This window comes from Lissotriton vulgaris, chromosome 5, assembly GCF_964263255.1.
Source record: "Lissotriton vulgaris chromosome 5, aLisVul1.2, whole genome shotgun sequence".
NCBI classification, from domain to species: domain Eukaryota; kingdom Metazoa; phylum Chordata; class Amphibia; order Caudata; family Salamandridae; genus Lissotriton; species Lissotriton vulgaris.
In genome coordinates, this window is record NC_141693.1 from 1,205,725,752 (window position 1) to 1,205,748,211 (window position 22,460).

A 22,460-nucleotide genomic window follows, 5' to 3' on the forward strand; every position below is an offset into this window, starting at 1 on the left:
TTGATGTCTGTGGTGTTAAAAAAGCAATCTCTATATACAGTTCAAACCTTAAGAACATAAACTTCCCTTCCCCATTCCCACGACCCATGCTCGGAATCTTCGGTCGGAGTGAGTCTGCAAAAGAATTGTTGTGATCAAACAACAGAAACAACCCCTCCCCACCATCCCCCACCCTGTTCCCCTGCACTCTGGGCTTCAAACTGCCCATGACTAGAATTGCAGAGTGCCTGTCGCCCCACCAACGTGACTAAAAGTAGAAAATGTGGGTATGTGGTGCCCCCCTCTCGTTACTCCTCCACAAAATTATCAAAGCTTAATCATCTATAACTAACTCAAAAGTACACCCAGCGATATTCTGTGGGAAGGGTTCAACATAAAAATTGAATCTCATAGACTAACCCATATTGCTGGTCCATCTTCCAATATGACCCGTCGGACATGAACACTCAGATTAACGCTTCCCCCTACCCTCTAATACCCCCTCCGCCCTCCCATTAACTTTACCACTCCATCCAGCAGAATGTCTTTCAGCGATTCTCCAACTACTCCGCCGCCGACTCCGGCTGCTCAAAAAAACAGGCTCGACCTTCCGCCTTCACCCAGAGTCTAACGGGGAAGAGCATGGCGTATTTGAAGCCTTTCTCCCTCATCGCTTTTTTAACTCCAAGAAACGAACGTCTCCGTTTCTGTAACATCTGAGTGAAGTCAGGGAAGAACGGTATCTCGTCATTCTCGTACTTCAAGGGGGGGCCCGTTCTAGCATGCTGAAGGAGAACATCCAGGTCTTGGAAGTTGAGGACTCTTGCCAGGATCGGGCGAGGGGGGGGCCCAGGCCTCGGCCGACCCCCAGGAACCCTATGTGCCCGCTCAATGACAAAGAATTTCCCCAACCCCTTGGGTTGCAGATGTTTGAGGATAAGGTCCTCTACAAATAGATCAGTTGCCTTTCCCTCTGCTTTTTCCGGAACACCTAGAATTTGAAAGTTGTTGCTGCGCAGGCGACCTTCATCATAGTCTATCTTGAATTCGGCGAATTTCCCCTTGAGATAATTTGTCTCTTCTCCCTTTTCCTTCCTCCTGTTTAATCCCACAGGCTTTTATACAAACAATCAGGCAAAAAGTAAATTTGATAGTCCTGAAGATGCTCCCAAATAATTTTTGGAGATAGAGATCGAAACGTCACGTCGACTGTTTTAATAGTACTGCTTCTTTTTGATTGTGTAACGTGTTGCAGTTACTGTTGGTTTGAGTTTACACAAGATTACATTGTATTGTAAGCCACCTCTTGCTCCAATCTGTTTGCCTGTTATTCTTTCCCCCATGTAAATGTTTTTTCTCTTCTGACTAGGTACAGGCTTGTGCCCAGTTATTATTTTGTGGTTTGTTTCACTAAATCTCTGAATTCTTTTACTCAATCTTAAGAAATAAATATCCCTCTGTCCGGCTGGACATTGGAGAAAAAAGATACACAGTTCTTATTTTAAGTCTGTGCTCATTATTTTGTTCTGCATCAAAAAGTTTAGGACCTTTGTCTCTTCCAAAATCTCCAAAAATTCCAGGCAGCAAGGACACAACACCAGGATCCCGGGGGGGAGAAAGAAGAAACCAACTCTCCCAGGCCCCACTCTGTGCCCGCAGTAGATGTAGGAGGACTGTCAACCCCCCTGCGCACTTGCCTCCAGAACGTGTATTGTCGTGCACTGTGAGGGCTGCGTAGGGTTTGCACCAGCTGCATCCAAGCTTCAAGCATGTGTGGCTCACTATTTATAGGCATGCACCGTAAGTCTCAGGGGTGTCTCAGTATACCGCAGTCGGCAGGTCTTTGTGACTCCTGCAGGCCACACCAGGCTGAAACAATGTTGACAGGTTATTTCCCCCAGTGCTGGGCATGTAGATCCTGGCTCCTCTGTTGTGTGCTAGCGGCTCAAGGGTCTCGCACCCCTGCCCCTCAGGCCTGATTTAGACGTTGGCTCTTGGCTGGCCCCAGGATACGTGCACTGGTGAGCTGCTCCACGGGTCCTGCGAGCCGCTGCTGCCACTCCAGGAGCTCATCAAGGGGGGCCTCAACCGCTGCAGTAATGATCACTGTGGGGCACTCCTGCGCCGCATCCAGCGCACCCGGGGTCGATCGCCAGTGATAGAGTCCTCGGGTGTCCACTCCGTCACCAGGCACTGGGGGATTCCCGGCCGCCCCAGGTCCACAGGTCAAATCCGCACGTTATGCACTGCAGCTGTTCCGGTCCCAGAGTACAGGCGTCAGGGCCACTGAATCGATGTCTGCTTGCCGATCTGCTGCTACTCGAGGCCCCATGTTTCACACCAAGACCAGGCCTCACTACGATATCGGCTTGCACTCAGTCCCGGATCCCTGCATGGCGGTCGGGGGGTATGGGTGATATACCGGGCACCTTCCCCGCAATAAATCCTGTGATTAGGCCCCGATAATTGGGACTGATAGACGTGAGACAAGAGGGATCGGCGGAGCTCCGCTAAGCTGCGGCGATCGCGCTCAGCGGCTGAGCCACACCCCCCCACTATTGTTTTCTTAATGAAGAAAAGACATGTCGAAATAGAGCACAGTGTATGATAACACAAAGCCTTAAACACCTCCCAGTAGGTCATCCACCAAATAAAAGCAATTAATACCAAGTTTTGTAGATGGCTTTTATGCAAACAATTATATTATATTGATCTGTAAGGCAGTCAATGATTAATATTAAAACTCCCAATGTGAATGTATTTTCAATGTTTATCATCGAGTTCATTGACTTGCACAATTCTTCTGAGGAGGACACACTTCCCATTCATCGGTGCGGGCTAGTAAAGTTCTAGCCACCTAGGGGATCAAAACGATTAAGGTTTAGTCACTGTTATCCTTGCCAACTCTCATGATGGCCCTCCATGCATAGTCTTAGAATTTAATTTGACCAGAGTTGTTTTGTGTTTACCTTAATGGCTTAATGTCAGTCATCACTTGCTGCAGATAACCGATTCTGTGTTAACGCAACAGGCCCTCGGGGAAATCATTCAGTGTTGCGATGGGCAGGTGTGCTGAGGGATTAATCATACTAAATCAGTTAGGTTGTTGAGGATCCCGAGACCATGCACAATTTGTGGTTGATGTTGTGTGGAGATATCATTCCAGACACACGCTGAAATCCCATTAAAGACACACAAGTCGTTAGCAGTTTGTATGAGAAAGACACTGGGGCACTTAACCAGCTTAAGGGAGTCATCAGGCTGTGGGATTAAAGTGAGTTTTCCTCCAAGGAGGTTTAAGCCAACAACATCCTCTGGGTGCCTACCTTGAAGGGCAGTCTACCCTCTCAGTGAGGATTGCTCTGACCCCAGGGTCCACATTACAACCTCATTGTACCTACACATTCCCTTTCAATTCTGTGGTGGACATATGTTTCAGACATGGCCCTGATTGCATTTTAGATCCTGTCTGCCCATGTTTACAATTTGAACTTACACTTTTCTTTACATAAACAAGGGACTGTTTAACTTATGGTAAGGAACAGTTTAAAGATGTGGTGGAATAGGATATGCAAGTTCTTTTATTATTTAAAAATGTTTTAGTTCATTAGTGTACAAACCCATTGACCGATGAATACATTTATGATGTTATAGTGGTAATGAACAAGATTCCCATAGGTTAACAATCCTGATCTAAAATACATAAAAGATACCCTCTCAACTGGTTTAAGTGTAAACATCAAATAAAGGGGAACAAGTCTATAATTCTACGCATCACATCCCATACCATTTGTCCTGCTGTTAGTAAACCCACACAAATCTAATCCCCTTGCTAATTCTTTTTGACATATTTACAAAGTCCTCCTGAATTAGATTGTGATAACTGACTGTTGTAGAAATGAACATCGAGAAACAGACTGGACAACCACTCTTAGCACAGTTGTAGAGTACATTTCTAGTCATTAACCAATGGCTTGTACTGGTTGTCCTTATTAATGCAAAATAAACAAGCATTTGCAATGCAATAGTTCTCGCCGTTACACAAGCTTAAGCTATTGGAATTGTGAATGACAATGCCTACTATTTATGTTTTTATTTTATTTTTATTTGCAATGTCAATAGCTCAAACTCACGTGATTGCAAAACCTATTCCATTGCAAGCAAGGTATCTTGAAAGGACTCCTCTTCGGGCCCTTTGAAAGGCCCTTGGACACAAGCAAAGAGGTGTGGGTCCATGTCCCGTTCATACACGCTTTAAGCCGCTTGCTGTCAACATGGGGTTATTTTTCTCATAAAGGGACAGACCCTGTGTCAGGTGATGACCAGGTATGGTGGGGAAAGGGTGAAAGAGGTACAGGAGAAAACCTGCTACTCAGAGCAGCTGCTGTCATTGTACTTCCAGGAGGGTGTGGGGCTCAAATCAACCCCAATTATGGAACACTGTGAAGAAATGTAGTCTAGTGGGATGCAGATGAAATAAAGATTCACACCTTTTATTCCACAGCAGTACAGGCATTTATGAAATAGATTTTGACAAAAAAATGGATGTTAAGAGGAAAAAAAAGAATGCATTAATGATGAAAACTTGTTGGTAATCTGATAGTTAAATGAGTGTAAGGAGTGGTTATGTACAAAGCCAGATAGGTCAGTTTATTGAGTACCCCAGTTTTCTAGCATGAATCACCGACTTCAAATAATTTCACATGAAACGTGCAGCGAGGATGCTTCTGCTATTATCGTGGAATGCTTCCAGGATTCTCTCCCGGACACGGGGAGGATTTATTCGTTACAGCCTGGGTGCAGGAGGGTAGGGTTGCTTGTACTGTTCTCATGTAGCGAAAAAGGAATGGTTTGGGTGGCTTCCACTGCTTTGATACACTGTCTGTGCACGTGGATATCCTATCAGGTGATAGTGTGTTCTACAAATCTGTATAAGATAACATGGAGATTGAGGCACATGAACAGAGTAAAAAGTGGACTATATTGTACAGACAGTGCTAAGGCTTTGGGCCTTTACAGTGTGATGAGCTTGGGGGAACCATGAACAGGCCGTGTGAGGTGAGACTGATTGTCCTACGTGTTCCAGGGCATTCAACATATTGCCTTTCAGGGTCATGTTACTGAAGTGGCTAGAAGCCACTCTGCTAAAATTGACCTCTATAATGTTATGGGCTAGTAATAAAGTGCATCATCTTGCCATACACTAGTCTGGTGATACCACTAACAAAAGTGCCCCGTCTCTTATTGTATGTATAACCTTCAATGGCATTTAGTATCATGAGGTGAAAAGTTACTGTACTGTGATTGCAGAATGTGTATGGAGCTTCACATCCCTGAAGAGGCTGGTGGACCAGTTTCCGCCAGTTTATGTTGCAAGGATGCTGGTTATAGTATCTCCTAAATGGGATATGGTAAACTATACACACAAGGCTCAAAGACATGTGTCAAACACTTATGATGCTGAGAACACTCTGCCCTTACCTGGTGGGGGCGGTGACAATCACGGTGCCCTTTACAGAGGCAAGAGTGACAGCACCCACAGCTGCGCTGCAGACAATGAGATGTGGCACCCGCACGAGTAATTCAGGTAGCTATAGATGCCAGCGGCGGCGGCCACCCCGGTGCTGCTGGTCACCTGCAGCTTCCCACCGGAGCTTGTAGATGTCTGCCCTCTCTGCCCTGGCCGCCAGGGAGCTGTTAACCTGCACCACGAAGTCAGCCGCCTGGCCCCCGATTATCCGCCGCAGCAGCAGCTCCAGCGCAGCCTGGCTCTGCGTGGCTTCAGCCGCCTGGGCATTCAGGTGCACCAGGGGCAAACTCCATGCCCACGGCGGCTGCCGCCAGTGCCAGCAGGGCGTGGGCAAAGATGAGGAAACTGCGCATCTTCCTCGGGCTGAGCGGTCTCACTTGCACCAACTACCACAATCCTGATTACCGCCGGTGCAGGACGCCCCGAACAGAGCCGTATTGACAAGAAATTTACACTAAATTGATCTAGACCATTTTACAAGATGGTAGCGCCACCTAGCAGCATCCTAGTTACCAGCCGCTTGGACCGGGGCTTCAAGGCACTCTGAGCCGAACAGCTGCGACAGGCTCTGGGACCTGAAGCTGTGGAGATCCCTGGAGTTACAAAGTTAAGCCTCATCCTTTATCTACGGCGGCTTGTGATTGGCTGGGGCAAGCAAAGTATGGGCTGCCTCTGAGAAGCGTGATCTGATTGACTCCAGAGACAGGCTTTAAGCTCACCGTTTGAAGGATAAACTGCGCTTCTGAGGAGGTGTATAATTCCTTTTATTAAATTGTTTCAAAACTTAACTTCGTCCCTTCCTCGTGCACAAAGTATATAATAAACTGTCTTAACTACACTTCTTAAACATGTGGTAAGGAACGCGAATGGCACCCGGTTCTCTGATGCAATACCAATTGCAAACTTATTCAAAAGCCACTTAGAGTTTTGCCAGGTGGTACGGCTGGTACACTGAGCGCACACACAAGAAGTGACGGTCTGCTCGTAAAGTAAAAGCGCGCCATGCCCGTTGTGCGTGCCTGCATCACAGACTAACACACGCCTCCTTGAGATAAGAAATAGCCTCATGACAGACGTTAAGCAAACAATCCTGTCAGTATGGGCCGTCCGAAAAGGAGACAGGGCGGCAACTAAAAAAACCTCATTTCCAATGGCAGGCCATCGTTTAGCATAAACGGTGATGCGAGCCAATGAAAATGAGAGGCGGGACTTCAAGTCCCCTTCTGAAATATCCTGACCACATTACCTCTCACAGAGCGAGTAGCACATGTACGCTGCAACGCTAGGCGAGACCTAAAAATATAGGCAGCACTGTAAAGATTGTATTGGAACATGATAACAGTAGTTTAGGATTTAGGATGAATCCACTCCAGCTGCTAGCTTAATGACCTCAGTCAGTTCCTAGTCTCAACACAGACTTTTGCACTTTGAATTTGGGAATCTTGAAGGTGCCCCTTCAGTTATAATTCTGTTTTCTTGGTAGATAGCTTAGTGGGTGGCTGGCACTACACTCCTCATCGGTACTTGGCAGGACTGAATTCCCAAGAATACCTCCTTAGCCTTTCTTCTTTTAGGGGATCATTACAATACGTGTATTTAAATTGGATAATAACATCTTGCTGTGAGAGTCTCGTAATGGCAATCCATTTTGTGATGTGTTTTATATACATTGTGCTGTTCTAGTTATTATTATTGAGTTGTGCACTATTATTGGTACTCAGGTTCTCAAACTCTGGGGTGTCTCTTTTTTCAAGGCAAAGTCTGGTTACACAAACCTCACTGGAATTGACTACTCTGAAGCTGCAATCGAGCTCTCCCAGAGTATCTTGGAGAAAGAAGATAGCTGCAGACGTATCAAACTGAAGGTACTGATCGAGAGTGGAAAGGCCTCTGTATGCTGTTGGTAAAGGCAAAGGGATGGAAGCAATGGATAGGTGCAATTTCTACTAATGGGTACGGATTACATAGTACGTTAAGGGCAGATGCCCAGGCAGTTCATAGAGATGAGTGTATGTGAACAATATATTATTCACCCTGAAATGAGCCTTCTCTAAACCCAGAGTCCAAAGGAGACAAAAGTAAAACTAGTTGGGCTGTTTTTGCAGAGAGTTGTTTAAGAGCTTTCCTAAGGACTGTTTATTAGGGGGTTTGCTTGAATGCTGTTGTACCTTGATCAGCAAGATAAACATTTATGAACCAACCAACATGCTCTTTTCTTCAACAGATATGCTCAGTAAAAGCAACAGACAAGTCCAGTTGAAACAAGTGACTTGCTCTGTGATTCCAATAGACACAGTCAGTATGGCAAACATGCAGACTCTTCAGAATTTACAGATGCATGGTACAATTCCCTGGCACTTTTGTGATTTATATTGATGGCTCCTCCTCCCCCAAGTGTCTCGTGAGCATCTCCTTTCTCAGTTGGTGGCTGATGACTGGCAGTGGCCCCTTCCCATTTAGGCGGATATCCTTTTTTTGTCTTTATTTTTAAATTATGTCCCTTCTTCATCGTTGATGCCAGCCACGGGGTCTGATGGGGTGTCTCTTACTAGGTAAAGTTGTTCCCCATATCTGTTACTGGAGATGAAGCACAGTAAGGCTTAGTCCAACTAAGTCTCACTGTGCAGGCCATACGTAGATGACATCTGAGTTTCTTTTGTATAGCACATTGCACACAAGCAGTGATGCCAGCACCCTATCCAGAAGGGTTGTTTGACAAGAGTTACTGTTCAGTTACTGTTTGAGTATTATCAGCTCTTCACTGATTTAATCAGTAATACCCAAAGGTAGGAATATTACCTTGGTTGGACCTTAGACTGAACCTTGAGAATTTCATTGCAAACTTTTTGGCTTCGGGGGCCCTAGAAATATATCGGCCCATGGTCCACAGTTCTGCAATTTATTAGGAATTGGTGTTTTTTAAGAAAAAGGCTACAAAGGGAAGACTACTGTGAAATATACTCAATTTACTGGGTTAATATAAAAATTTCACATTGCAGTTTTCTGACACACAAATGCAGTGCAAACTGCTAAATTCTAGATTTAGTGCAAGAATGCACCAATATAAGAATTGAACATCACTTAGGTATGTTATTTATCAGAAAGGCATGACTAAATGAAGGACATTATTCTGCCATTTCTGGATCGATGCTTAAACATTTCAAAATTCATCTATTCAACTGGAAATGTAAGAGGTGCACTGATTTTAGTGCTCACAGGTGCTTCTATTGTTTCAGGCTTTGCCACAATACCGGATTGGGAGTATTTGCTGCGTAAGTAAATTTGCCGTAAAGTTTCACCCTCCGGGATAGTGTTCGGCTTAAAAAAGTGACTCATTCAAATGATTGCATATTATTGTGTAAATGTGTGGGTAGAAACTATTGAGAGTAGAATTACATTCGAAATATTACTAATTAAAATGGGACCCTTCTTTGTATGTACACACGCTGAATTATTAGCGAATCCCGACTGAATAATTACTTGATAATTGAAGCAGGAGACCCAGTCCTGTGACCACACGTTACAAACTACTGATCTAGCACATCAAACTGAAGTTTTGTAATTTCTCAGGAGTGTAAATACCAAGTGATATCCCTACTGAATGATACCCCAAATGGCGCTCACATCTGAATCAAAGGAAGCAAGTACTATCTAGGAATTGCCTTACCAAGAAATACATTGAATTGGGGCTGACAATAAATTATACTTTCAATGTACGGGCTAACCCCCAGTTGTTGTACACCTAAAGAAACATTCAAGGCCAAATAAAGGGAGAAATATAGAGTGTAAAAAAATAAATCATTATTTGGGGTGAGTGACCACCTCAAGGAACATTCACAACCTTGTCAGTCACTAAATTACCCTGAGTGCAGCCCTCTGGTAGCTACAGGACAAAGCAGACAGGCTTAACTTAAGGCACTGTGTAAAGTATTTAAACAGTACCAAAACAGTAATAGTGTCAAAATACACAAACATAAACTCCGAAACCAAATTACAAAAATAAAGTAAAATTGAATAAACAAAATGACACAAATCCATTAAGAGTAATTTTTAAAGTTTTTTTAAGTTGGAGAGGCGCCAGGAAGCATAAAGTGCCAATGCTAGTCAATGGTCAAAGTAGATCGGGACCTACGCAGTTTTAGGCAGGCTGAGATGTAATGGGGCCATACACAACAACCAGGTTCGTCCTGGTCAAAGGTTTTACATTCTTACTTTAGTCCTTTAAATCCCAATCCACCACAGGAGTACACTTCTAAAGCCCCCCAGGACCTCAGGCAGGGTAGTCACTTAAGAACTCAAGGGATGTTTGGCAGAGGTAAACTGCAGAATCCAATCCAGTTGCCACTTGCCAGAAAGGCAGTTTCATAAAAGGCCTCTTGTAGCTTGTATTCCTGTAGCTTAAACATGAGGTCAGCCTTATGAGCCATGGAGTTCACTTTGTCTTGGGCAGCAGGTCGTTCAGGGCTCCTCTCATGTCACAGATAGCAGGGCCCACCCTCTTCTGTTCTTCCTCAGGTCCAGCAGTGTTCTGAGGTGGGCGCCTGGAGGTGCCAGATTTATGCCTGGCACTACCTAGTGGGTGGGAATAACTCCTGGGCACACATTCCCGGGGTAAACGTTCCCAGGGTCAACAATACCCACTTTAGTCATTATCAAAATGGTGAAAGCTTTGGTCATACTAAACTTGGAGTCTGAGAGCTAGGGGTGTGGAGAGGGTGTACTGTGGAACTCCTAGTGGCCTCTCATATCTAACACCAAGCTCCAGTTTGAAGTAGCTACTGTACCCCCTCAGTAAGACCAGAGACAAAAGTCTGGTAGAACAACAGCAGGGTTTTCCAGCAACAAGACGCTGGATACCCAAGAATAGCACTGGCATCCTGTTTCCTACCTTTCAAGTGTGCCTCCAGTGTTATATGCAAATCCATCAGACCTGTAAGCCAGCATTTGACACTCCAGCAGGATTTGACACTAGTGTGTCAAAAAGGATGCCTCCAGCCCCACCCACCCTGCATATTCTGTGAGGTTCAGAGGAGTAAATCTCTGCCCATTCAAGTCTGCCTAATGTTTGCTTCTGAGAGGCAATTTACACCTTTTTCACACCAATTCAAAGTCAAATTACTGGCTGGGAGAAGTTGGAAAGCAAATTCAAATTAGTCTCCAGGAACTTAAAGGGAAAATGTAGCTTTGTAAAAGGTATATTTCCTTAAAATTCATTAAAAATCGAGTTCACTATTGAATTAGATTTTTAATAAATATAAAAATTATTTGTGTAATTCTTTTTCTACTTAGTCCCATCCCGAGATACGGTATTGGGGTTTTTAATCTGTACCCTACCACAGTGAAAAATAGTATTTGGGTGCTAGTCACACTAAGTGCATGTTATCATTAATTTTCTACATGTATTACTTTTAGAATACCATTCAAACTGAGTTGTGGGCCACATGGGCTACACCGGTGTGACTTCTTAATATTTAAAAGAGAGGTTATGACCTGTCAAAAGGATTTATTTTGATAGGTCAAATTGTAGCTACGATGATAAGTCTGAAGCCAAGTTTTACCTGTCACTGTACTGTATGGCACAATAGCTGCTGTTGACCACTAGTGACATTTAACTTACTGGCCGTTGGGAATATATACTAGGGACTCATAGGTAACTTAAATATACGAATTATGAGTATGCTAATTTGACCATGTTTAAAGTGTTAGCAAAGGCACTTTACCACTGGTTAGAAGTGTTAAAGTACACAGAATTTTAATGCAAAAATATAGAGTCCAGCAAAGGGCGAAAAATATGGGCTGAACACACAGAAATAACAGATTTCCTACAGAGAGGAAGCGTGGACAATAATCAGAAATCTGCTTATGTGTATCACTTTTTAAAAAAAAAAAAAATTTATTGAGTTGTTTCAAGTATATAGGGTAAAAAAAAGGGTTCATTACAGATTTGAATTCATTACATAATCATTACATAATCAGAATAAATAATCAAAAATAAATAGAGACAAAATCAGCAATAGACAAGCAGCATAAAAAAGCAGTGCCTAAGGAGAGGCAGACATGATTAAAACACGCATTATAATAGACAGGAGGTGTGAGAGGCCCCACCCTCCTATACACATTCAACTTTCATTTAGTGTCTAGATTCCCTCCATTTTCTAACAGGTGCCCATATATTCTTGCCCATATCCCATTTTTTCCTCCCCTTAAAATCATATAGACACTCCTCGATGTTATGTATTCCTAAAAACCTTGAAAGCCATTGTTGGAAGGTGGGTGCTGTGGTATCTTTCCAACCGGCTGAGATTAATAGCCGTAGTATAGCTGCAGAAATAAAAACTAGGGCTTCCTCCCCACCTTCTGCCTTCAGTTTTCCATCCATGCCCACTAAGATCACCGTCGGGGATAGAACGATGTTTTGTCCTAGCAGCCCCTCCAGAAATAACTGTATTTCCTTGATAATTGGTATTAGGTTCGGGCAATTGTAAAACATATGGAGTAGATCTGCTGGGCCCACATTACACCTAGGGCATCTGTCATTATCCCTTACTCCCCAAGCAAACAGTTTTGATGGAGTAAAATATAAATTGAATAGTGTTTTAAAATGCTGAGCCCTTAAATTTGAGTAGCGAAAAACTTTTTATTTAATACTAAGGCTCGATCTATATCCACGTCTGGGTCACCCAATTTTTGAGCTATAGTGGTTTCTGTCTTTTCAATATCATCATCTAGCTCCTGTAATAAATTATTGTAACATATTCTAATTTTGCTGCCTCCTTTTTTCAAATATTCCACTATTGGATGACTTGTCGAGATAGATAGCCTAGGCCTGAGAGATCTAATAGTTTGGGTCAGTTGTGTATATAACAGCCATTGACTAGGAGGGAGCCCAAATTTTTGTTGCAGGATATTAAAGGCAAGAATCTCGTCACCTACTATAACGTCACCCAAGCATTTAACTCCCAGCTCCTTCCAGAAACGACTATTTATATTTTGGCCTAAATGGGCAAAGATGTTTGATTTCCATATGTCAATGTAAGCATGAATTTTTGGAATGTTTAAAAATTTCATTAACAACTTCCAAGTTCCCCATGCACCCATCAGAATCTTGTACCTGGATCTTTTATAGTATCTTCTTTCAAACTCACACATCAGCAGTCCTATTGCCTTCCTTCCTACTAGAAGCTCAAATATAGTGGGGAGAACTTGAGTGTCTATCGGGGCTTCTACTGTTCCTGAATCACACTGAAACAAAACATTCATTTGTACTAACAAGCATGACCAATGGTATAATCTGATGTTGGGCATCGCGAGGCCACCCCTCTCAAGTGGTAAAGACATATGTGCAATCGACCTTCTAACTTTCCCATACTGCCAAATAAATCGGATAAATGTTCTTTCGATCTTCCTAATTGTCCCCTCTTCCAAAAGCAATGGTATGGCACGGAACAAGTAGAGCAATTTAGGGAACATAGTCATTTTCAGGACATTTACCCTACCGATCAATGAAAGATGCAGCACGTCTACCCTCTTAAGCTCCTTTTCAATTGACTCTATCAATGGGAGATAATTATCCGAGATAATTTTGTTAACATTGGCGTTCACCCTTATCCCCAGATACACTGCTGAGTCCACATATCTTTGATCTAATTTGATAATTTTTTTCGTACAAATGATCTGAGTTTTTTCCTCATTCAGGCGATACCCTGACCTAGCTCCAAAATCCTTGGCTAACTGACAAATCTCAATCATTGCTTGTTGTGGGGCGGATGTTATAATTGGCAGATCGTCAGCGTATGCCAGGAGTTTGGTAGTATGTCCATTAAGCATCACCGGAATAATCTGTTCCGGATTCAGGATTTTTTGAATTAGAGGATCTATATATAGCAAGAATAATATCGGGGAACAAGGGCAGCCTTGGCGGGTTCCCCTTCTGATTATTATCTTATCCGAGCTTTGACCCATAACCATAACCCTAGCAATCGGATCACTATACATTGCCTGTAATTGTAATTTTACCTGTAATTGTAAAGGTTCTTCTATAGCGCATGGCTACTCGGGAGCATCCCAGCGCTTAGTACTAACCAGAGGGAGAAAGATATCAGAGGGTGCAGAGGCCTAACTCATCTAGATCTTGGGGAACAGTACAGTTTTTAGTTTTTTGCAAAAAGTGAGTAAGTTAGGCTCTTGCCGGAGAGGTGGGGGAGAGCATTCCATAACTTAGCCGCATTTTGCGAGAAAAGGCGGCCCCCTGTACGGGCCCTATTAATCCTGGGGATTATTAGCAGGTTTGCTGGTTTGAGCGAAGATTCCTGGGTGGTTTGTATGGCCTGATCATTTCATTTAGGATGGGAGGGCCCTTCCCATAAAGAGTTTTATGGACCAGACAAAGGGTTTTAAAGTGAACTCGCTCCCTTATTGGAAGCCAGTGCAAGGTACTCAGCGAGGGTACTGCTGATGTATGGCGGCTGGTACCCGTAAGTAGCCTCGCTGCGGAGTTCTGGGCAGTCTGGAGTTGCCGAGTAACCGAGGCGGGGGCTCCCAGGTAGAGCGCATTTCCATAGTCCAGGATGGATAGAATAAGGGACTGGACTATGGTTTTCTTGGCTGCTTCGGGTAGTTGAGGGAGGATTTTACGAATTGTCTTCAATAGGCCAAAGCAGGTGGCCACTGTCTTTCTTGCCTGGGTTTTGAAAGACAACTCCATATCCAGCCAGAAGCCGAGGCTTTTTATCTCGGACTTTGGAGTGGGCCCAAGCCCCATACAGGAGGGCCATAGTGTGGAATTATTGAATGTGGCTTTTTTTCCTAGTAGCATCAGCTCGGTTTTCCCCCCATTCAACTTCAGATGGGACGCATCCATCCATTTAGCAACCGCCTCCAGGCAACTGCAGAGGTTAGTCGGAAGGGGTTCCTCCTGATTTAAGGAGACAACTAGCTGGGTATCATCAGCATAACTTACTAACTGGATTCCAAAGGGGGCCACTACCTCTGCCAAAGGCGCCATGTACACATTAAACAGTGTGGGGCTAAGGTAAGAACCCTGTGGTACCCCACACTGTAATGGCACTGGAAGGGAGCAGCTGTTCTCTGAGAAAACCTTAAAGACTCTGTCGCTAAGAAAGGACCCGAGCCACATAAGGGCCTTGCTCGTGATCCCAATCCTTTCCAGGCGAGATAAAAGCACACAGTGGTTAACCGTGTCGAAGGCGGCACTTTTCGGTGAGCTTACTAATGCCAGGGAGAAGGGAGATGGGGCGGTAGTTGGAAAAATCGTTGGGGTCAAGATTTGGTTTTTTCAACAGGGCCTTAACCATGGCCAACTTCCAATCTTGAGGTACCATACCTGACTCCAGCGAGGTGTTAACTAAATTGATAATGTGGTTGCTGATGTGGGGCAGAGCCAGGTTTAAAATGGTCATAGGAGCAGGATCGAGCGGGGAACCGCTCTTTATAGAGTTAAAGAGAGGAGGCAAAAGTTCTGCACTAAGCGGGGAAAAGGATGAGAGGTGAGGCGGAGTGAGATCAATGTCACCTACCAGAAAGGGGGTTGGGTCAGCCATAGGTCGGGGGGAAGAGAGAGAAGGATATTTTGAATTTTTGTGGCAAAGAAGCTTGCTAGTTTATTACAGCGGACACCAGATTCCTCGGAGGAAAGTGCTGATGATGGCGGGTCCTGGGCTTTTAGCAGAGTTTTAATTATCTTGAACATCTCTCTAGGGGCATTAGCAGAATTATCAATTTTTTCTGCATAAAAGGTAGATTTTGCTGTGTTTAGGGCAGATTTATATTTCTTTATAGTAGATCTGTATTTTTTTTTCTTCTCCTCATCGAAATGTTTTCGCCACTGCCTCTCCTCCCGTTTACATTCCTGTTTAAGGGACCTTAGGTCTGCATTGAACCATGGTTGTTTATTGGGGCCTTTTTTATTTGTGATACATTTTTATGGGAGCACACTATCCAGTGATTGTTCAATCCATTGGTTGAAGTCTTTATTTGCCCTATCGATGTCCTGGTTGGCCGAAGGCTCGCTCTGCTTCAGCGTTTCTAGCCAATCATTCAGTTCTAGTTTCGTCCAGCGCCTACCTAAAGCTTTATGAGGAGGTTTGGTATAGCTGGGTCTGCTTATCTTTCATGTAAAAGGGATTACCATGTGATCCGACCAAGGAATCGAATATGGTTCAGCTGAGGTCAATTCTGCAACATTTGAGAATATGGGGTCCAACAGATTCCCTTTAGAATGAGTGGGGTGCTGAACAAGTAAGTCCAATTCGCAAGCTGCCAAATCTTTAGTCAATTCCATTGCAATGGTATCTAAAGGATTATTAAAATGGAGGTTCAGGTCTCCTAGCACTATAAAATTAGAAACCATACTAGCTAGCTCCAAGGTGGTTTCAATTAGTCCTTCCACAAATTGTCTTATTGGGCCAGGTGGACGGTAAATTAAGAGGCCAGAGAGTGACCGTTCTGAGGATAATGTAATAGAGAACTGTATACTCTCACAGTCTGGGGTAGAACTATCAGTCATACAACAGATTAAATGTTCCCTATAGAGAATAGCAATCCCTCCTCCAACCTTAGGTCCTCTATCCCTGTGTTGTATCAGGTATCCAGGGGGGAGAGCTCGGACAATGTCTGGGCCAGAGGTGGATCCAAGCCATGTTTCTGTTAAAAAAAAGAATGTCCAGGTCCAGATCTTGAATTAGTAGGGAGATTTCAGTGGCATGTTTTGGTAAGGAGCGGCAATTTACCAATGCCATTTTCAGAGCAGCCTCTGCTTTCCTTATTTTGGTAATTACCTCGGTTGCCCTAAAAGGACAATGTTGACAAGAGAAGCAGCCAAGCGCAGGGTCCACAGAGTGGCTACCGGAAAGTGAAAGTACCCCCTTTAGGGTAAGAAGTGTCGAGCGGGAGTATGTTAAATGGGGATAAGGCTGGTGAGGCAGGGGTCCTGGGCCCAGGGCCCAACTGGGCGCAAAGGGGCAGGACTCTGGCAAGACTCCGGCGCAGGTCCGACGCGTCCGCAATACGCGTCCGCCACGCGGAGCCATGCCTGTTCTTTTAATGGCCCTGCTAGAGCGCGTGATCTGCGTGTCCCACAACCAATATGGCCGCCAAGATCACAATCCCAGCCCTCGGCTTCGATACTCGGCCAAGGGTCTAAGGGGGGTCTCTAATCTATGGCGCTTAATTATTCAAGCGCGGTCGAAATACACCAAATAAAGTGCGAAATACACAAAATTAAAAAATTTCAGCGGAATGGTTAAAAACTGCAAAGTAAAGACAGAGACCTCCCGGCTTCCGCCTCAGGAGGGAAAGGTTGTCTGAAGCCTCAGGAGGGACTATCTGGTCTGACACTTTAAAACTGATACCCCTTAATCAAACAGGGTTCAGAAAAGGATGTGGGACAATCACAAACATACTGTCGCTTTTGATGATCGCCGACAAATATATTCGGAGGAAACAAAAGCTTCACCTCTGTTTTCTCGACTTAAAGGCGGCATTTGATAGTGTGGACCGTCACATCTTATAGGGAAAACTGCACAAGTGGAACATCCCGGAAAACTTAACATGGTAATTACCAACTATAAAACACTTACCCCAGCGCCGTAATTAAATATCACATTTTTGGCCTACCGGAAGCTACAACTAATGGCCCTGCAGGGATCCCACAAGGCTTTTAGTCAGAAAAGCAACCGGGTGCACAGCCTAAGTGAGCGCACTGGATAAAAATAAGCTATAATTAGGTGGTGCAGATGGGCGAGTGGAGAGCCCTTAGAACCACTCAAATTTCAGTAGACTAAGCTACCAAATGTAGAGATTACGGGTTTACCCAATGCACTCAAACAATAGTGAAACATATATTATGTGACATGTAAACATATAATTCAAGGAACAAAGCGACAGAAGTATCTTGGAAGCTCCAGAGGGAGAGTAGTCCGTTGGAGTCCTTTATTATGTCAAACAGCCAGCCGACATGTGTTTCATCGCTATTGTGAATCCTCAGGGCTATATTGGCTGTGTCAAAACCAGAAGGCTGCGCAGCTGGTGATAATTCCGACCCAGCCGGGCCCGTGACAGTCCGTGTCGAGATGAGGAAGGATCAGGGAACTGGTCTCCAAACAGTATGAGGAGGTTGTATGCAAAATTGTCCCGTATTGAAGTAAACGTCGAAAGACTGGGTGGTTTGTTGGATAGTTGGTTTATGTTATTTGTAATCAGAGCGGTCTCAAGGAGTTTAATTGTTAAAAACACCCCAGCTTGGAGTCGGGTACTACTTCAATAATAATCAAGAGGACGCCAGAGTCTCCGTGTATCCGAGACTGGGTTGCAGCGTGTTCTCTATCCGGGCCGTGTTCCTGTTATTGCCTGAATTGCCTTCATACTCTTATTTCCAAACCCTCTTCCGGCCAAGATCCCCCATAGGCATTCCCAGGTCACGCGGTCAAATGCTTTCTCGGCATCGAGAAGGATCATGGCCATATCCTTTCCCTTGGCAACATGGGCATCAAAGAGGGCTATTGCACATCTTATATGGTCTCTGGTGTCGCGTCCTTGTACAAACCCATGCTGCCAAGGGGAAACCAACCGACCAATGATCCCTCCCAGCCTCTTTGCCCATACCTTAGAATATAATGTTGTATCTGAATTAATTAGGGATATCGGACGATATGATCCCGGGTTATTCTTGGGTTTGCCCTTTTTATGGAATATAGCAATGTTAGTTTCCTTCCAAGTTTCCGGAATTGACCCTGAACATACTATACCACTAAATAAATCTAGCAAAATTGGGGCTATTTCCCAGCTAGTTCCTGAAGCGCTGTCTTAACCTCTGACAGAGTCAGATCTTGTTCCAATATTTCCCTACTTCTTTCATCTATTTTCGGGCCATCATCTTTAAGAGTTGGGCTCTGTACTGGCCCCTCACCTTCTTCATTATATAGTTTCTGGTAGAAGGTCTGGAATACTTTGAGAATCTCCTCCGGTTCAGTATATTCGGTCCCATTTTCCTGTATACTGGATATCAAATTATTGGATCTTTCCTGTCTAATTCGGAGTGAAATTTCTCATTAAAAAAAAAGAAAGAGGGGAGGAGCCAAGATGGCGGCCGGGACGGACGTTTGAGCTCCCGGCTCCGTGGACCGTCCGGCTTTCTTCGTCTATCCTGAACGATTCTCCTGTACTGCGCCACCCTCTCACCGTGGATTTCCGGCGCTGAAGCGACCGGCGTTCTTTTGACACCTTGATCGGCTGGATTGGTGGCGGACTCGGCGTTTTACCTCGACCTCCGGCGCCTTCCTTTGTCCCCACGGAATTGGTCGCCACCGGATGCCGCAGGCTGTGGACGGTATGCTGGGCTGAAGTACGGTGGGTGATCGCGGAGGCGGCCGCGCTGGCTGCACGACTGCTTTCGTACCCTTCCACCCGGGACGGACCCCCCTGCCGGCGGTGGCATAGACGGCGCTGGAGTCCTCTGATGCTCACTCTCCTCCGCCACCCCGTCGAAAGGCGAGCGGACTCCATTTTGGGATATCCCCTGCGGTCGCTGCTGGCTTACATGTACCCGGGGGGCGCTCTCGCCCTGTACATCGTTTAGGGGGCGCGCGGACATTTCTTGGGGACTGCACTTCACTGTCTCCGGAACAAGTGGCTTTCTTGCTCGCCATTACTTGCCCGCATCGGAGATGACAATGGCGCCTGCCCATTCTGCTGGGACGGGGACTGCCCCTGGTCTCGTAGTGCCTGCGCGCCCTTGTGCCCCGGAGCTGCTTGCTGTATCGAAGGAACAGAGGGAGCGTGCGGATCGCAGCTCGACGCTGCGGGATCCGACCTGCGGAGAGGTGTTGACTGCCCTCCTTGCCTTGAAAGCGGAGATGCAGATTACTGGCCGGGTGCTGTCTCGGAGCCTCGATGAGGCACTGTTTGCAACGGGCCGTCCCCGACTGGAGGGTCCCCCGCCGCCCATGCATTCTATTGGGGGTGAGATACTGTTGCGGAGCGGAGAGATGGTTGTGCGGAGCCCTCCTGGCTACATTGTGTCGCGTCACCCTGTCGACACGGAAACTGTTGCAGAGACACCCTTTGTTCTGGATGCTGTGCCCTTGCCTCTCCAACACTTGTCGAGTTCTGACTTTCCACGCCACTTGCCTGATGTTGCCCTGGCTGCACCTACTGGTGGAACTTCAGTGACATGCTACCGCTGTGTCTGGGGCCCAGGGGAGCGACACGTATTCTTTGTTCCCCTCCCTCGAGAGCGGCCATCTTGCCTCTTTGTTCTGGCCGGAGGAGGCTTGCAGCAATGGACGGACCTACATCACATCTGCCGGTCCGGACAGGGGTGATGATATGACCGGTGTCGCTGTGATTGGACTGGCTTGCGGAGAATTGGACTGGCACACGGTTTGCAATATGGGCTGAGTAGTGTTACGATATCCTGGGTTTTACTACATGTTGTTGATCTCCTCTCCTGTTTCCTATTCCTGATGGGTCGGGGATCTGTGCAGAGCGATGGTGTTGAGTGGTATTAACTCGGAATCACCGGGTCCACGGGGGTCACTTGTTGCTGTATTGTGCTTGGCGCAGGGTGTATGGGCGGCGTGGGAGTCCGGGAGTTCGATTGTTGGGTGGGCTCCTCCCCGCTTTTCCCCTTTCCCTTTTCCCTTTTCCTGGGAGTAGTAGGGTACTGTACTCTTTCTTTCTCCCTGGGTTCAATCGTGATTTTATGGTCCTTTTTCTTTCCTTTTCTTACTCCTACATTTCGGGTTTTTCTGGGGCGACAGACACGTAGCTAGGGGGGGGGGTAGGCCATAGCCTCGGCATGCGTGTAGGGTGGGGGGTCTTTTTAGTAAGTTTTTCTTTCTATGGGCCTTCTTTTTCTTTCTTCGTCCTTTTCTTCTATCTTTTCCAGGGTCAGTGGTGGGGATTGGTGTTAGAAGGGTAGTGGCTGGGAGGCACATCTTGCTGCGTATTTCTATCCTGATGTTACTGTATCGTGCCGCCATTTTAACTGTGTTTCTTGTTATTTGACTCTCCTGTTGGCTGTTACCCATATGTCATTTTATCGTCTGTACTGTACACTGATCCGTAACTTTTATTTCTCCTTACATACAAAACCTTTTAAAAATTAACCTTAATGTCTCCTGCCACTCGGTGCACGTAGATTTGGTGTAAAGTGGATCGTCTGCTGTATTGTGCTGCCGTGCCACCGAGCGGGCGTATACTTGGCTATCAAGCTTCAGAAGTGCTGTGGCCGGCCGGATGGTTGTGGGCCCGTATTTGTATTGTATTAAGAGCTTAATAAAGGTTTTCAAAAAAAAAAAAAAAAAAAAAAAAAAAAAAAAAAGAAAGAATATTCCATGCCCTGGATAGTAGACTGCCATTGCTAGGTAGCTTCATTGCCGAATGCCTTACAATAACCACAAACCATACTCCAAATAACAGTAGTAACAGTAATACCAACAGTTCACAGAGGGGGAATAGCAGATTAACCTAGTGGTCGTCTAATCGAGACTTATCGGTATATCAGACCACATTGTTATTCTACATGCTTAGGTCCCTTGAGAATCCAGATATTCCTTAGCTTTCACCTCCGACGTGAAATACAGTGTTTTGCCAGCGTTAATTATTTTTAATTGTGCCGGATTGATCAGATAAGCCTGCATCTTTTTAGCTTGAAAGGGTAGAATCAGCTGTCTCAGCCTCCAGCGTCTTTCCACTGTTATATGGCAGAAGTCTGGTCTGACAAAAAACGATATCTCCTCAACTGTTTTTCTTGCGTCTGGTCTCGCTCTTTCCGATATTGCTTGTCTCAAGAGAAAGTTGCCCAGGAATATCAATATAGCTCTATGTTTGTCCGCTTCTTTTGCATGTTTTTTTGGTTTGAACGGAGTCCGATGTGCTCGCTGTATTTCCTCTGCCCAGTTCCAACCTGGTAGATCAACAAAAGCTTGCTCGAAAAGCCTAATGGCAAAAGCTCTCGTATCAGACCCTTCCGCCCCCTCCTGTATTCCCAGGACTCGTAGGTTATTCCTCCTTTGCCGATTCTCCAAGTCCTCCAGCTTCCCCTGTATGTCCGTTATCTGGGCGTTATGGGCATCCACCTTAGTAATCGCTGCTGCCGACTCAGCCTCCTTTGAGACCACTCTTTCTTCCAAGTTTGATATTAGATCTCCTAGGTTGACACACACTTTAGATAGTTTCCTTACAGCGCCTTGCATCTTTCTGACAGCTGCCTGTGCCTTACGGCTGTCCTGGCGAGTCTCTTCTCTATGAGCAAGGATCTCCTTTTGTATCACCTCTAATAGGGACATCTGTGCGGTTCCCCCATGCGGGCTCCCAAGTAAAGGAGAATCTGACGAGTGATCCCAGCTAAGCTCCTGGATTTTGACCCCCGGAGGCGGTCTAGCTTTGATTACATAAGGGTCAGGACCATGTTCGCTTTCTGAATCCAGATTACTTCCTTCCTGTGATGAGCTGTCATCTGACCACTCGCCACCCTCTGAGACAGAAAAAAAAAAACATTCGCTAGGAGGCTTTTCCTTCTCCTTATCAGTTGGCTTTTCGTGACCGGGATAGTTCATCAGATTATCTACATTATCAGCAATTCCCTCTTGATTAGCTGCCGATTTCATATCCATTGACTTATTTGCATTTAGGCTCGAGATTTCAATCTCTAAATTTTCTCCAGCCTTTTCCTGAGCCTCTCTTGCTTCCTTTTTCCAGCCTGAGCCGCTAATTTCCAATGCGCTATCAACAAGTTCCATGCTTACGTCTGGTGATATAGGGGGTATGGCCACTCCCGCTCCCCCCTCCTCCTCCGCATTCACTTCTGTAGTGACCTCTGCGACCGCCTTTTCCTGCTTTACAGTCTTTCTCTTTCTCTTTACCCATTTTCGCAAACAGATCAGTGATAGGGGTTGCTGCCAGCTTAACTTTCCCCCCCATGTTGATGTCT

The 22,460-nt window shown here is 45.4% G+C and overlaps 1 protein-coding gene across 1 annotated transcript in view; it reads left to right on the forward strand.

The window, feature by feature from the left end:
- The window catches only part of EEF1AKMT2 (EEF1A lysine methyltransferase 2), a 178,295-nt gene that overhangs the window by 129,297 nt on the left and 26,538 nt on the right, over positions 1-22,460 (forward strand). Inside the window, exon 4 of the mRNA XM_086923002.1 lies at positions 7,264-7,374. Within this exon, the coding sequence (XP_086779128.1) occupies positions 7,264-7,374 (111 nt within the window). The remainder of the gene's footprint in view (positions 1-7,263; positions 7,375-22,460) is intronic.